The sequence below is a fragment of the Myotis lucifugus genome, unplaced genomic scaffold, assembly GCF_000147115.1.
Source record: "Myotis lucifugus unplaced genomic scaffold, Myoluc2.0 scaffold_16, whole genome shotgun sequence".
Lineage (NCBI taxonomy): Eukaryota > Metazoa > Chordata > Mammalia > Chiroptera > Vespertilionidae > Myotis > Myotis lucifugus.
In genome coordinates, this window is record NW_005871064.1 from 14210571 (window position 1) to 14225732 (window position 15162).

The window sequence follows — 15162 nt, forward strand, 5'->3', positions numbered from 1 at the left end:
AGTGTCAAGCCTACCCATTTCTTGGAGCTCACAGTCTAGTGAGGAACAGACACGAAATAAACCCAGAGAAAACATGCAACACATGGGTAGCCCAATGAAAAGCTCTGGAAGGAATGATGAAGAAAGCACACGGGGCACTTGAGCAAAGCCTAGTAAGAGGGCAAAGCGAAAGGAAATAAAACCAGAAACGGGTCAGGGCCAGATTCTGGTGGGCCTTGAATTCCATGCGAAGAAGCTTGAACTTAAATGCGGTAGAAAGCCAGTGACCCATGTAAGAATTTTAAGCAGAAAAGTTAACTTGATCCAATTTGTGCGTCTGAAGGACCATTCCAGCAGCTTGTGGGGGCTGGAGAAAGATGATGAATGTATGCCAGGGAAACCAGCAAGGCGCCCTGGCAGGCTAGGAGAGTGGGGGGCGGGGGCGGGGGGAAGGAGGGAGGGACAGAGGAGAGAAGAAAGAGCTAATTCCCAAGCTGAGTTTGAGGCTGAGTGGACGGGATGAGAAGGAGAGGGTGGGGGAGAAAGGGGCGCCTCTAAGGAAGCCAGCTGGGGACCCAGGGGAGGGTCTGCTACAGAATCTGGGGCTCTTCCCGGCCCTACTTCAGGGACTGCATTAGGGGTGATTAATTCATGGCCAAGTTACTTTCTGAGGAAGGTTACTACAGATACATCAGCATGACAGGTGGGGCGTGGAGGAAGAAGGCCCGGCGTGTTCAAGTCAGAGCTGAATATTAGATTCTAGTCACTGTTTGATTGATCTTTTAAGCAATTCTGGGATTCTGTCACTTAAAAACCAATAAATCTTTGAAGGCCTGGGGAAAGCAATGCAAAAGCAATAAATCTCTATTGTGGAGTATTAGAAATATAGGCCAAGCTGCCGACGTGGTTTGGCTGGAGAGATGAGGGTGCGGGAGCCCCACAGGGCAGTTTTCCCTCCCCACCTCCCCTCCTCGCCTCCGGGCCCGATCAATTCCACCAGAAAGTCAGACCCAAGGGGCTCCCAAGAGGCAGCAAGGGGCTGAACAGGGACAGAGCCCTGCTGGCGAGGCCTGGGGGCTGGGGCTCAGCTATGATGCTGTTAGAGGACAGGCAGACCCCACTCAGAGAGAGACATGCTGAGGTTCAAGTTACAGGCTCGCCCACACAACCCAGAGTGAAGGGCCCCTGAGACCTCCTTTTGCCTCCCCCTCACTTCCGAGATGAGGGCAGTTCCCTCGCCAGCATCCCCACGGAGTGGTTACTCAGTCATCACTTGACGTCCCAGGCATGGGAAACTCAGAACCTTCTAGGGGAGCAATGAACGCAAAGGCAGGAAGTGAGGTCCCTGTCCTGCTGTACAGGTAACAAGCTTGGTGACCTTGGGCCAATCATCTCACACCTTGACTACAGCTTCATCTTCAGAAATGGAGATGGTGTTTCCACCCAGCTGATCTACTGGGTAAATGGCAATCGGATAATACAATGAAATTAAAGGAACTATCAGTTATGAATAGGATCCCGGGCATTCTTGACCCCATACTGCAGTCATGGCCTTTGTTGTTTTCTCAATTCTCCTCTTCCTTGACCTGTGGGACTCCATAGGGCGCCCCCCCCCCCGAGCTCATCTTGCCAGCTAGTCCTCTCCTCTCAGCCAACACAGTCACTGTCCTTACTGGCCTTGTCTTGCTGGTCCAGTTTCATTATCTGGTTTGTTTCCCTGCTAATGCCCCAGCTCCCTGCCCGATTCCCAGGAACACTTCCTGGATGCTAAACCTCAGGAGGACAGGTGTGCGCCTGTCCTGTTTCCTGCTATAACCCATTTACCTCCCCCTCCTGGGACACAGCAAACGCTCAATTTGTTGAATGACCTATGGTCAACTTCCTCCCAGCTGGGCATCCTAGTGCCCTGACCTCAAAGTGAAAAGAGCTAAGGTAACTGAAATCTATTGGGATGGAGCCACTGCTGTCGTTGCGAGCTGCCCTGAAAGATTTGCTGGGTGGCACGGGTTAGTCTCTTGCCCTTTTTGTCAAATGCCCAAGCACCAGTCTGAAAATAATTCCGAAAAGGAGTGTACCCATCCTCAATGATCCAGAGCCTTGGGAAGAAATGCAGCCAGACCTCTCCACACGCGAAGCATTGCCCCTTTGAGCAGTGACATTTATTTTCATTTTTTCCCATGGCAATGTCACCAAAATATGTCATGCCCAGCTTCCTCCTAGGGAGGTGCTAGGGTCTAGTGGAATGAGGGTTGGCTTAGGGTCAGTTTAAATGCTGCCCACACCCCTTGCTTATTTCGCGGTCTGCATCGACCTCCTGGGGTCTGTTTATCTCCGTTCCCATGACTGCAAAACGGGGAGACTGCTCTTGCCATGTTGTGAGGATACAGTTTATCTATGGTGACAGGCATGCAGCAAGCTCTTGCTCATTAGATGAAAGCTAGCAGGTCCTTTGCACTTGAAGACATGGAGCCTCATGCTACATTTTTGGGGGTAAGCCAGGAATAATGGATGAACAACCGTGGCCGTGAGGAGCTGCAGCATGCAGACCTCCTAATTTCTTGAGTCCCTGTGTCAGTTTTATAGAGTTCTCCTGTTGTTGTTTTTTTTTTGCTCCCTGCCAACTGTCATTTTTCACTGCTCCTGGGCACTTCCATTCCCACCTCCTAATTTACTGTGGTCTTAGGATACATGAGATTACCAAACAGACGGGCAAGCTAAGAGCATGCAGGCTCAGAGGAAAGTGCAAGGGGCTTCTCTCTGTGGGAACTGGAAGAGCTTTCCCAGGAACGCCTGTTTGGGCTGCTCAGAGGTCCTCTTTGCTGGTCTCTGGAGGCAGGCAGGCCTGGATCCTAGTCCCAGCTTCATCACTTGCGGGCTCTGTGACTGAACTTCAGCTTCCTCATTTCTAATAGAAAGATCCTACTCTTAGGTTAGTCAAGGTTAAATTCTGGGAACACAGTAGTTGCCCAATAAAACGTGGTGCTAATGACTTTGATGAGTTTTCAGAGTTTCATGGACATATAATCTGATTTATCCTGAGGATGGGACTCTAGTCCTCGGTACAAAATTTAACTTTATGCTGCTGGACCCATATTGCTTATTTCTCAGTACAATTTTTAAAAAAAGGTTTTTGGAAACTTTGTGCTGGAAAGAAGGTAGGGGATCTTAAGGAAAAAAGCAAAGGCCTTCCATCCCCACCACAGAATCAGGGTCTCAAAAAGCTTTGAAAATTTGAATAGGAAAGAAGCAGGCAACACTGTGACCTGGTGGCAGGACAGATTTTTCAAAATCCACTTTGAACAGACCTTCCTAAGTTCCAAAGAGAAGCAGAAAAGCCAACGAAGAGACTAACTCTGACAGCCTGCCTTGCTGTGGCTTCTATATTTTATTTAGCCTCTATGGAATCATTACCCTCCATACTTTCCAGATAAGCAAACCTCAGGCTCAGAGAGATGAAGTATTTGGTCCAAGGTTGCATGGCCGTGTTCTGAACCCAGGTTCCCTGTCACTAAGCTCCCATCCTTCCCATTGCCCCATAGAGAAGGCTGTGGGGAGTGGACGGAATCCACACCCCCAGGAACCCACCGCGGAAGCCAGGTGGCCAGGTCCCTCTGTAGGTAGTTTTGAAGGCTTGCAGCGTGAAAGGGGATACCTGAGTCTACTGTGTAAAAGTCCTGGGTGTGGGGTCAGCTGCGCATGGATTGTGCATCATGGGATACACTGTTTCTCTTTTCTGGGCCTATTTTGCCATCTGGAAAGCTTTCAAAGATGTTGAAACATGACCAGTGCTGCTTCGTGAAAGAGGCACAAGCTGTGAAAGGGAGGCAGGCAAAGGTGGCCGAAGTGCAACATGTGATTTAGCACCTGGAGGACCTGGGTTCGGTCTCAGCGTCCCTACTTATTGTCTGTGTGCTCGTGGGAATTTCTGAGCCTGAGGATGAGAATAATAGTATCTGAAAAGGAGGATAATCATATCTCAGTGTATAGACAGAACTGAATGACAATGTTGTATGAAAGTGACAGGAATAAAAGCAAGTAACTCAGTAACTATTTATTTGGTGTAAGAGCCACCAGCCGCCTGGGCTCACCACAGCCAGGACAGTCCTGCAACGACCTATGTACAGGAGACAAGGCAAAAGTTCTCAGCTCAGGTGTCCCACAAACACTACACCGCCTGTTGCAAGGTCTGAAGATTCACCTGACTTAGAACATTGTTCAAAGCCTACGGAATTGAGGGGAACTTCCTAATTGTGGGCAACTGATTGGATCTGCTGCACTGCCTATAATTTCTGGGTAGAGTTGGGTCCAGGTGGGAAAACAGATAACTAGACCATCCCAATAGCCTCCTTCCTGGCTGGTCTCCTAGTCTCCAGTTTCATCAAAGTCACACTGCATCTGGCTCCCCAGGGCTCCTCAGAGAAACCCGAGCATCTTAAACATGGCCCCACCGCCACCCCACCACTGCTGCCTTCATCTTTATGCCGAAGCAGACGGAACCACTCCTGGCTGCTCCCAGGACAGCAGGCTGCGTCTGTCCTCCATGCCTTTGCTCACGCTGGATCCTCTTACTGCTTTGGCAAAATCTCATACAACATTTAAGATCTAGCTCAGTGTCACCTCCTCTGGGAACTCTCCCCTCGAGCCCTCCACGACCCAGGCACATCTCCACACGCATGCACTGTGTTGTAATTATCTTTTCATGTGTCTGTCTCCCCAGCGAGAGTCTGGCTTTCTTTCGACCATGGCTAGTTCACTGCTGTCTGCTAAGCAGTTAGACAGCCCCTGGCACAGAGGGAGTGCCCCATAAATACCTGTTGAATGGCTAAGTAAATGGATCGTTTTTATCCCCTGTGGCCCTCCCCATTCCGGGCATCTAAGGTATTCAGTGCGTGCTTGTTGAACTGGACTGAGCCCATTTGAAAGCTGTTTCACCCAACACTCAACTTGATTTCAAGGGACTGCCGTCCTTTGATCGCTGAGCAAAGCTAGCAGTCAAGCTCCGAGCTGCTGCCCCTGTGCAAAGTGTAGCTGGTTTAAAAGAGATGCCCACCTTTCTGGTAGCCACGCGCCAGGACCTGGCACTGGGACAGCTCAGCCATGGAGAGGCTTTCATCGCCTGGGCCATAAGCATGCTCCTGACCCCCAGCAGCCTCTTGCAAAAATCAGCAATAGGGCTTGGACTTCAAGCCCCAATGGGGAACCCTAGCAAGCTAAGGCCCTATGCTGGCCCAGCCCAGAGGTCTGGCCCCATTCATGTCTCTGAGCAGGCAGGTTTCAGAGTTCAGCAAGTCTGCCCATTTGTCTGCTAATGCCAGTCAGACATGGAAAGATAATCTGGGCAGGAGGCTCAGTCTCCAGGCTCCCAACTCACTAAATAAATTTACTGTCCATGTGTTCCAGCAGGTTCTCTCCCAGCCTCCTCAGGTCCGCCTCGGCATGCTCCCTCAGAATCAGTTCCAACACCCATTGTGCAGAGAGAGGCTCCTGGCTCAGGGGCCCCTGAACTGGGCATGGGCTCCTGGCCCTCCTCCTCCAGGAGGCCTGGCTCCTGGCCAGTCCGGCCCGGGCATTGATGGTGACACGACTCAGTGGGAGGTGTGCCTGGTGCAGAGAAGGAAAGCTGTGAACTCTAGGCGAAGGCACCTCCTACCTGACAGGGGCTCCCCGGGACTGAGCAGGCTTCAGCATCACCGTGATGGTCGTGTCCGTTTCGTTGAGTGGGGTGTCTGTGTCATACTCGGGCATCGACGGAGCTGGGCAGAGAACAGAGAGAGTGGAGCTCAGCACAGGTCCCAAGCCCCACTCACTGGGGTGAAATCCTAGACCACCCTGGCTTTGTAGCATTCATTCATTCATTCATTCATTCATTCCCCTTGCGGCCACCCCTAAGACACTCAGGATGACTGGAAGGAGGGTGTGTGGGGAAGCTTAGATGAGAGGCACATGGCATCCCAGGATTTCAGTAAAGAAGGTCCTGACCTCCAGCCAGGCAGAGGGCTCCTTCAAGGTGCTGCAGAGCCTGGGGAAGGGTGGCAGTGATGTGGCCAGTAACCCTCAGGAATCAACAAGTCCCACACGAATAAACAGATAAATGCAGAAAATGTAAGTACTCAACAAGGATGTGAGCGCAGTCAACCTTGTTAAGCACATTAAAAATGTAAATTACAATAGTGATGAGTGATTCTTTTTTTTTTTTCTCATGAGACCCTCCCTCTCTCATCCCCAACCCCTCAGGAGTGAAACTAAATCTGATCCCTGGGGAAGGTAATTTAGCCATTTGCATTAAGAGCCATTAAAACCCACATCCCTTTTAATTCAGTATTTCAATTTCTGGAATTTAATCCCGAAGTTATAATCCAAACCGATGAATTAAACTTTATTCTGTAGCATGTTTATTGAAGCGTTATTTTATAAAATCATGGAAGCCCCAAATATATCCAACCACAGGGGAATGTTTAATTAAATTACGTCCATCCGCTTGACAGAACATTATAATGAAAGCAATGTAGCAACATGGAAAATGCTTATGGTATAAACAGGAGTGAAAACATTAAGCTACCCAAAACACCATGGGTCTGTTATGCAAAATGTGTATGCATGCCGGCCAGAATTGCATAGACATTCTGAAACACTATAAATTGTAAAAAAGGCTCCCAGGTAATTCTGCCTGACGCTGACTGGTGATGGAGGGGGCCCTACTGCAGACGGCAGGTGAAATCATGGACCATTGTGGCTTTGAACATTCATTCATTCATCAGACATTTCATGAAGACCTCTGCTGTGCCCTGCCGTGCGTGCTAACAGGAATATTCCTGAAAATAAATCACATTTTTACAAGCCAATGTGTATGAAAAAAGTAAAGTACTACTTAATGCCACTGTGTAGTCTAATTTTTGGTGAATCGCTCAGTACGCCCTCTGGTCTAATGAGTGTAACTTTTACACGTTAGGAAGCGTGTGGATTGGGTTTTCTTTGTGAGACTACTGAGGTGACACAGGAGGGGCAGCACCGTCTTGATCTCCAGTACCACACGGCGACAGCTGGCTCTGGCCTTTCTTCACTCCCAGGAAACTGAGGCATGGGGAAAAGCAAAGCAGCAACCACTTTCTGGGAGAGATACCTGAGATTTTGGTGGCGATCCTCGTGGTGACGGGGGGCCCGAAGCCCTTGGCTGTGCTGGCCTTGATGGTGAAGGAGTAGGTCGTCCCTGGGTACAGACCCACAAAGAGGTGGTGGGTTTCGTTCCGGAGCTTGAACACCTTCCCCCTCTGGCTGGAGAGGTCGGCACTCGGGTCCAGGGAGCCAACAGCCTTGTAGTTGATCTGCACAACAAGCGAGCAAGCAAACCGATTAACACCTGGCTCGGGAAGCTGGACGGCGCTCACGTGGAGGGACCTCAGGGGAGGAAAGGAGAAGGCACGTGGGCTTGGTCAGTGAGTTCCGATGCTGCTGTCCACCTTACAGGTCACCCAGCCTCGAAACAAGCCACCGCGGGCGCTCTGCACCACTGCTGCCCAACGGAAACACAACCCACGCCATCGACATGCAGTTTAGTTCCCTAGTGGTCACACTGAAATAGAAATAAAGTAAAAAGATTAAATATTTTGTCAAACCTAATATATGCAAAATATTTCAACCTGCAATTTACAGAAAGTTACTGCGATATTTTATACTCATATTTTATAATGTGAATACAGTCTATATGTATTCACATGACGTCCTTGACATCTCATATGTCGTTTGCCATGGCACCTCTCCATTTGTACTGACACATTTCAGAAGCGTAGTAGTCCTGTGTGGCTAGCGGCCACCACATTGGACAGCGCATCTGTAGAGCAGTGCTAGAGAGAGCCATCGCAAGAAGAATTATTTGGAAAGATAGTGAAAAATGCAGTCCCCGGCCCCTACTGCAGGTGGCGTCATCTGCATTTTCTCATGCATTACACTGCTTGTCCTCCCCCAACCTTGGGGGCATCAGGATACTTAATTCTCATCTTAGCGATGCAGAAACTGAGGCTCGGTTTGAAACAACTTGCATTAAATCAGCATGTCTCAACATATCTTTGGGGAAGGCCCAGTTCTGGGTTTCCTAATCCATTGCACACTCATAATAATCCAAAGACCACATCACATGTGACTTGTCATGTGAGTCTGGCGATAGCCAGACTGGTCTACACTCTGTGCAAGAAGACATGTCCCTTGACCATGCACTTGGGTGTCACAGCAATGCCAAGGCACTATAGAAGTTTCTAGGTGCTCACGCTCAAGTTCTGCACTTACCTGCTGTGAAAGTAACAAAACGGTTGGCGTCCTGGCACTGGCCCCATGGATCACACTTTGAGTACCCATGTTTCTAAATTAAACATTTGTGAACGTGGCAAATACAGGTTTTTTGTCTATTTTTAAAAAATATATTTTATTGACTTTTTTACAGAGAGGAAGGGAGAGGGATAGAGAGTCAGAAACATCGATGAGAGAGAAACATCGATCAGCTGCCTCTTGCACACTCCCTACTGGGGATGTGCCCGCAACCAAGGTACATGCCCTTGACTGGAATCGAACCTGGGACCCTTCAGTCCGAGGCCAACGCTCTATCCACTGAGGAAACCGGTCAGGGCTTGTCTATTTATTTTATCTAGTTTGTTCTATTAAAATATATTATTAGAGTGTAAAACACACAGAAAACTCTACAGCTCAATGAATTTTTACTAACTGGGCACAGTTGTATAATCAGCAGCCAATTAAGAGAGAGGACATTACCAGACCCCAAATATCCCCCTCGCCCACCACCTGTGGCAAGGTACCTTCTATCCTTGCCTCTAACAGCATACAGTTGTTCTGCCTATTGTTGAACTTTATATAAATGGAGTCACACACAGGGTGCTCTTCAGTGTCTGGCCTCTTTCATGCAGCTACATGATATGCACGTGCAGCTACAGACTGTGCTCTCGTAGTTGTTCCGTATTCAGTCACGGGCTCAGGATCACACCCAGGCCCCTTAGGCTCGAAAACCTGTGCTCTTTATTCTATATCCCCCTGCCCCACAGGGAGACACACTGCATCAATGGAAGGGCACCTTCATTCATTCACTTAGTGCTCCTTCACTAATGTTTCCCATACACCCCTGGATTCTAGGACCTGCATGGGGTGCTGCTGGGGCCCCCAAATGAATGCAAGTTAGACCCCGTCCTCAGGGTCCTCTCTTCTAGAGCGAAGTAAGTCACCTACATTGTTCTGTCCTCCACCATGAATGTCCTATGCTTGACAGGAAGGCCACACCCAGGCAGAAAAGGGAACACACCCACTTCACTTCAAAACTAAGCAGTTCTCTCTTTCTGGCAAGGGTATCAAATGTTTTCGGAGAAAGAGGTAACTTTTCTCTCCTGTGTGAAGCGCTGTAGCAATGGAGACCACGCGTCTAGGAGAGAGACCAGATTCTGCCTGGAGCAGAGTGAGCCCAGGAGGAGAAATGCCCAGAGTTGAAGGATTTGGGCATTTTGCAAGCAGAGTCTGGGCAGGTCCAGCCCTTGTCAGGCAAGCGACACATGTCTGCCTCTTTGCTTGAGGGCTTTGTGCTTAGGCGCTGGCAGGAAGTGCCTGGCAGTGAACAGCCACTGGAAGGATGGGAGGTGGGTCACGCCTTTCCCAGGCCCCCTTGCCTCTGCAGCCCCCTAGGGGACTTCCCCATGGGAGTTGCTCCTCTGGCCTCCACAGGGAGCTGGCTGGGAAGCATACCCACCACTGGCTACCTTCCTTTCTCTTCCCCACCCCCTAGTGTCTCCCAAACTCCTCAATAATTGCTGGTATTCAAACCTTAGTCTCAGGGGTCTGCATCTGAGAAACACCAAACTAAGACAACACAGGAGGTATCCAAGGGCAGAATTGAACTAATGCCCGAGGATGACAGGAATTCAGAGCAGGGGACAGTGTTCTAGGTTCTAGGTTGAGGGAGCTGCCTGAGCAGAGGCCTGGGTGGGAAAAGGCTCATGAAAATGGAGGAAAGCCCAGTGTGACTGCAGAGTGGTGAGCAACTGGGGGAGGTGAGGGTTCAGTGTGCGGCTGGACTCCAGGTGTCCCCAGTGGCAGAAGGAGGAGCAGGTTCAGAGAACCCTGCCTGTGGCTGGGAACCCCAGCCCACAGCGGGGGGGAAGGCATACATATGCATCCTTTTGAAATCTCCCCCTAGTCCCCCTGGCTGGGCTGGTGGCAACTGCGTTGATATACAGGCACTGGGAGGTAAAACTCATGCCTTATTTACTAGCCAATTCCTTTCCTGCCCTCCAAATTCAATCCAGAAGCAACTCAATTTCTACCGAGCTGTCAATATAATCTACCGTGTTCCCCTGCTCTCCTAACCTTTCCTGGTATTACAGGATCCTCACTTACTTGTAATGAAACACTATGAATAAATCAATGTATGTTAATATAGCATGTCTTCAATTTTTTATGGAGGGCTTCACCAAGCCGAATCCCCGCTGCTTTGTCAGAAACCGTCTTTGAAAAATTTAACTTGCAAGTTTTATGAACTTGCAACTTGTGGGGGCTCGGGCTGGGGAGGGAAAGGAGGAAGGTGAGAAAAATGGAATGGGATGGAGCTGTGGCCATAAAATACATAATGCAATGTGAATCTTCACTTGGAAGAGGAGAGAGAGAGAGATTTGTTGGAACAGCAAACATAAAATAAAGGGTGAGTTGGGGAAAAGGGTGCTGAGCTGCATGTCGACACGGACTCCAGGGACTGGGCTCTGGCTGCAACAAGGTGATCGCGGCCACCCAGTCTCTTCCGGTCTCCATCAGTGGGATCCCTAGCCAGGAGCCAGAGTGAGGACTTCAAAATGACAATCCAATCACGCCATCCCTTAGAATCCATAGCTCTCCGGATTCAGACCACATTGTTATCCCGTGTTATCTTCACCAGCTCACGCAATGAGTTGTCCTCTCTTGGGCTCCCTCTAGCAACCGAGGCCTTATTACAGTGTCTAAAACGAGCCATGGTCCTTTTTGCTACAGGACCTCGGCACAAGCTATTCTGTCAGCACAAAACACGGCTTTCCTTCCCCTGCCTCCTTCTCACCTAGTTAATGACTCCTCATCCTTAGATCTTACTTGAAATGACACTTGTCATGAGCACCTTCCCTGACTCCCACATCCTCCATGTACCCAAGTCACAACTCTCCTCTTTGAACTGTGAATGTGAATTTTACATTCAGCCATGCAATTATTTCATTGTGAGTCCCTTTCCCACTATCCCAAGGTTTGCAAAAGTAAAGCCTTAACGCCAAACTCGGCCCCTAATCTGGTTTTGTAACTAGAAATGTATTGTAAGACAGCTGTGCCATTCACGTATGTTTTGTCTTTGGCTGCCTAGACACGACAATGGCAGAATTAAGTCGTTGCGACTGAGACCCTGTGGCCCACACAATCATGAATATTTTCTCTCTGGGCCTGTGTAGAAAGCGGTGGATGACTCCTGTACTAGACTTTAAGCTCCAAGAGAGCAAAGATCTTATCTGGTTTTTGTTCCATATTTCTTCCTTTTGCATGGGTAAGTGAATGATCAAACTAGCCACGTGGCTTGAACCATTTGCTTAACCTCTCTGAGTCTTGGGTTCTTTAAGGGTTAAATAATAATTTTAATGCACCTTTAGCCTTTGCATCAAGGCTCCATCAAAGAAGCAAAGAACAAGTAGCCCTTCTACCCTGAACTGAAGAGGCAGGGACAAGAGAGGCAGGGAGAACAGAAGGAAACCATTTCCCTTGAAGAGCCCCGTCAGGAAGGACTTGAACATGCGTAGATTGGGCCATGCTGTGCTCCAGGCACTGGGCTCGGTACGACATAAGACCCTATAGTTCCATGTTCAGATAGAGCAGCTGTCTGACAAGACTCAGGTTGTGAGGATGAGATGGTGCATGGGAGTTAAGGGCAGATTGGAGATAGGGATGAGGGATGCAGCCAGGACTCAGAAGCAGCTGATCAGAGATGCAATCATGACAAAAACACCATTTGGGGCACTTGCTATGTGCGAAGCACTGTGAGACGGGGTTCGCATAAAAATCGCCTTGTTTAAGCCTCAAAAAAGGGTATGGATTCTTCATGGTTATTCCCATTCCTCTGCTGAGGAAGCTGAGGCCAAAGGAGGTGACATGCTCAGCACGTGAGCAGAGGTGAGGGCAGCTATGTGTGTGACTGTGTGGCCTGCTGGAAGAACGGAGGGAAATCCACAGCTCATGAAGTGTTCTCTGCTGCCTCAACTTCACCATCGTAGGTGCCGTGATGTGACAAAAACTTGGATAAGTCTATTCAAACACCCAGGGATGCCTTACTCTGCCTGGCAGAACTGATTGCTCCCAGATCTGTGTTCCACAAAAGACTTCGTTCCCTGCAATATCCATCAATCCTGTCAGGAACGGGGATTTCTTCATCGATGTTTCCTCAGAGCCCAGACCAGAGTCTAGTACAGAGTGGGTCATTGGGATGGGCTGTAAAAAAGGCTCACTCCCAAACAGATGACCCCATATTGAGGAAACACATATAGCATCAATTGTCATATAAAATAGGTCACAACCTGCCCACCTGAGCTTGACATTCCAGAAACATCTTCTATAGCTTTTACTATATCCACGGTAAACTATATCTTCATCCTAAACCCTTTGGAGGAGAGGGGAGTCAGCACCTTAAGTCATCCATCCACCTGCTCCCAAATTTCTCCAAATGGCTTGCAACTCAGATTCTGGAATTCTCAACACAGTAGAGTACTAATGAGACTACATGTAAAATAGATCAATATGGATAGTTCATTGTATAAAGGGTTAAATTCATTTAATTTTCTGTAAACTCAAATCACTGGTTAAAATATTTACTTCCTTTTTTGATCCGCTGTTCAGGGATGGTCTTTGCCATCTTGGTGACCTCCAAGGCAAATGTACAAAAGGAGACAGTTCAAGGTAATCTCTGCTTGACAGAAGTGTAGTGTTGACTCACTGATTTCCTAGCAATTTAAAAATAACATGGGAACACATTTCTTCTGAAGAACAGTGAGAATGCACAGATGGCCACAATGCACATGTCTGTGACTTCTTGCCCATGGGCCCTCATTGTTCCTAGAGAGCCTTGGACTATGATAACAGCAGGAAAAAAAGATTATGACTGACATGCGGACGGCTGTGCCTGGTGTTTCCAGTACTATTGAGCCAGTGAGAGTGCAGGGACCTGCCACTTTTGGCCCAGACAGCTAATGCTTCTGTTCTATTGAGATGAACTCATTCTCTCAGTCAACAGATGTTCATTGGGAACCCATTCTGTACTAGACTCTGGTCTGGGCTCTGAGGAAACATCGATGAAGAAATCCCCGTTCCTGACAGGACTGATGGATATTGCAGGGAACGAAGTCTTTTTGGGAACACAGATCTGGGAGCAACCGGTTCTGCCAGGCAGAGTAAGGACAGCTTCCCCAGGAAGCTGCCAGGGGGCTGGGCTGGGCTGAGCCGGCGGTCCTCAACCTGGACTCCAGAGCATAGATTGCCCCCGGGGCTTTCTAAAAAGCACCAATGCCTGACCCAACCCAGATTAACTGAATCCATGCTGTGGATACATATGCCTGGGCACTGGCACATGTTGAAGCTCTCCAGGAGATTCGATTGGACAGCCGTGGCTGATAGTACTGGAGCTGAGTCCTACGGCATGAAGAGACTAAGCCAGGGGTGGGCAAACTTTTTGACTCGAGGGCCACAATGGGTTCTTAAACTGGACCAGAGGGCCGGAACAAAAGCATGGATGGAGTGTTTGTGTGAACTAATATAAATTCAAAGTAAACATCATTACATAAAAGGGTAAGGTCTTTTTTTTTTTTTTAGCTTTATTCATTTCAAACGGGCCGGATCCAGCCCGCGGGCCGTAGTTTGCCCACGGCTAGACTAAGCTAAACTACAAAAGGCAGCACATGCCAGGGAAAACTTTCCTAAAGTTTCCTAGTTCCTGGAAGGAACTAGAAATTCACCATTCAATTCAATTATAATGGCTGTAGGCAGGATTCACTGATGAATGCTGAAGTTGGTGGGTGAAACAATATTCCCATAGCTTTATCTTCCCCAGATTTCCTAGCTACTGTTGTGGTTTCATCCTAAAAGCACAAATTTGTTGACATCTCCCAGAAGGAAGGTCCTAATTCCTCCCTCCTTGAGTGTGGGCTCTCTTTGAATGAATAGGGGAAAACAGTAGCTTTAAAGTGGAGAGGGTCAACACTATCCACGTGGTGAAGGTCAACACTGTCCATGATAAATCAGGTTGAGATTAAGGGCCCCCTGGCATGATGTGATGAGAAGGATATATACCCTTTGTGGTCTTTTTTCCCCTCCAGAATCTCAGTCTATTAATGAGGAAAACATCAGACAAACACTGAGTACTCTTAGAAAATGTCAAAGTCATGAAAACAAGGAGAGATTGAGAAACTGTCTCCAGTAGAAGGAGAATGAGGAGACATGACACCTAAATGCTATGCAGGAACCTAGAAGGGAGAATAGGATATCTGCAGGAAAACATAGAAAATCAGGAAAAAGCAATACCAAACAACAACAAAAGGGTGTGGATGTTTAGGCCATCGTAATGCACAGACATGAATTCTTTATTTTGACACATATGCTATGGCTATGTGAGCTGTTAGCATCCAGCAAAGTTATGGGAAGGGTAGAGAACTCTCTGCATTATTTTTGCAACTTTTCTGTAAATTCAGAATTATTTCAAAAGAAAACATTTAAGAAACAGCAACAAAAAGGTGGCCTGCTGGTTTTGGCACTTGTGAGGTCTTTGTGGCTGCAGAATAGAATCTACAACAGCTTCTCCTTGAGCTCTTGACTTGTGCTGAGCACTGGGGAGCCTATAGAAACTTCCAGTACAGTGAGGGGGCCAGGGGGGCCACAGGGATGAAGGACTACTGCTCTGAAGGAAGGGGAAGTGATTCTTGGGATCATATAATAAAGAAAGCCTCTGGGGCCAGGAAGTCTTCCCCTGTGTGCAAAGCTGTTCACCAGATGAAGGAGGTGGGAGAAAGGTGGGAGGGAGTAATGGGAAGCGGAGGAGAGTGAAGCAAGAGGAAGCCTGAGAGATGCGCTTGGGTGGGGTGACTACTGGGTTCTGTGATGCTTTTGTACAAAGTAGGAAAAGGCCCCTCTCCAGGCTGATACAGT

At 48.5% G+C, this 15162-nt stretch overlaps 1 protein-coding gene across 2 annotated transcripts in view; it reads right to left on the bottom strand.

Annotated features, from left to right (window-relative positions):
* PTPRT (protein tyrosine phosphatase, receptor type T) overlaps positions 1-15162 on the bottom strand; it is a 585877-nt gene that overhangs the window by 225036 nt on the left and 345679 nt on the right. For both annotated transcript variants that reach the window (XM_023750890.1, XM_023750889.1), the window contains exons 8-9: positions 7100-7301; positions 5630-5732 (exon numbers count right to left, since the gene is read on the bottom strand). In XM_023750890.1, the coding sequence (XP_023606658.1) occupies positions 5630-5732; positions 7100-7301 (305 nt within the window). The remainder of the gene's footprint in view (positions 1-5629; positions 5733-7099; positions 7302-15162) is intronic.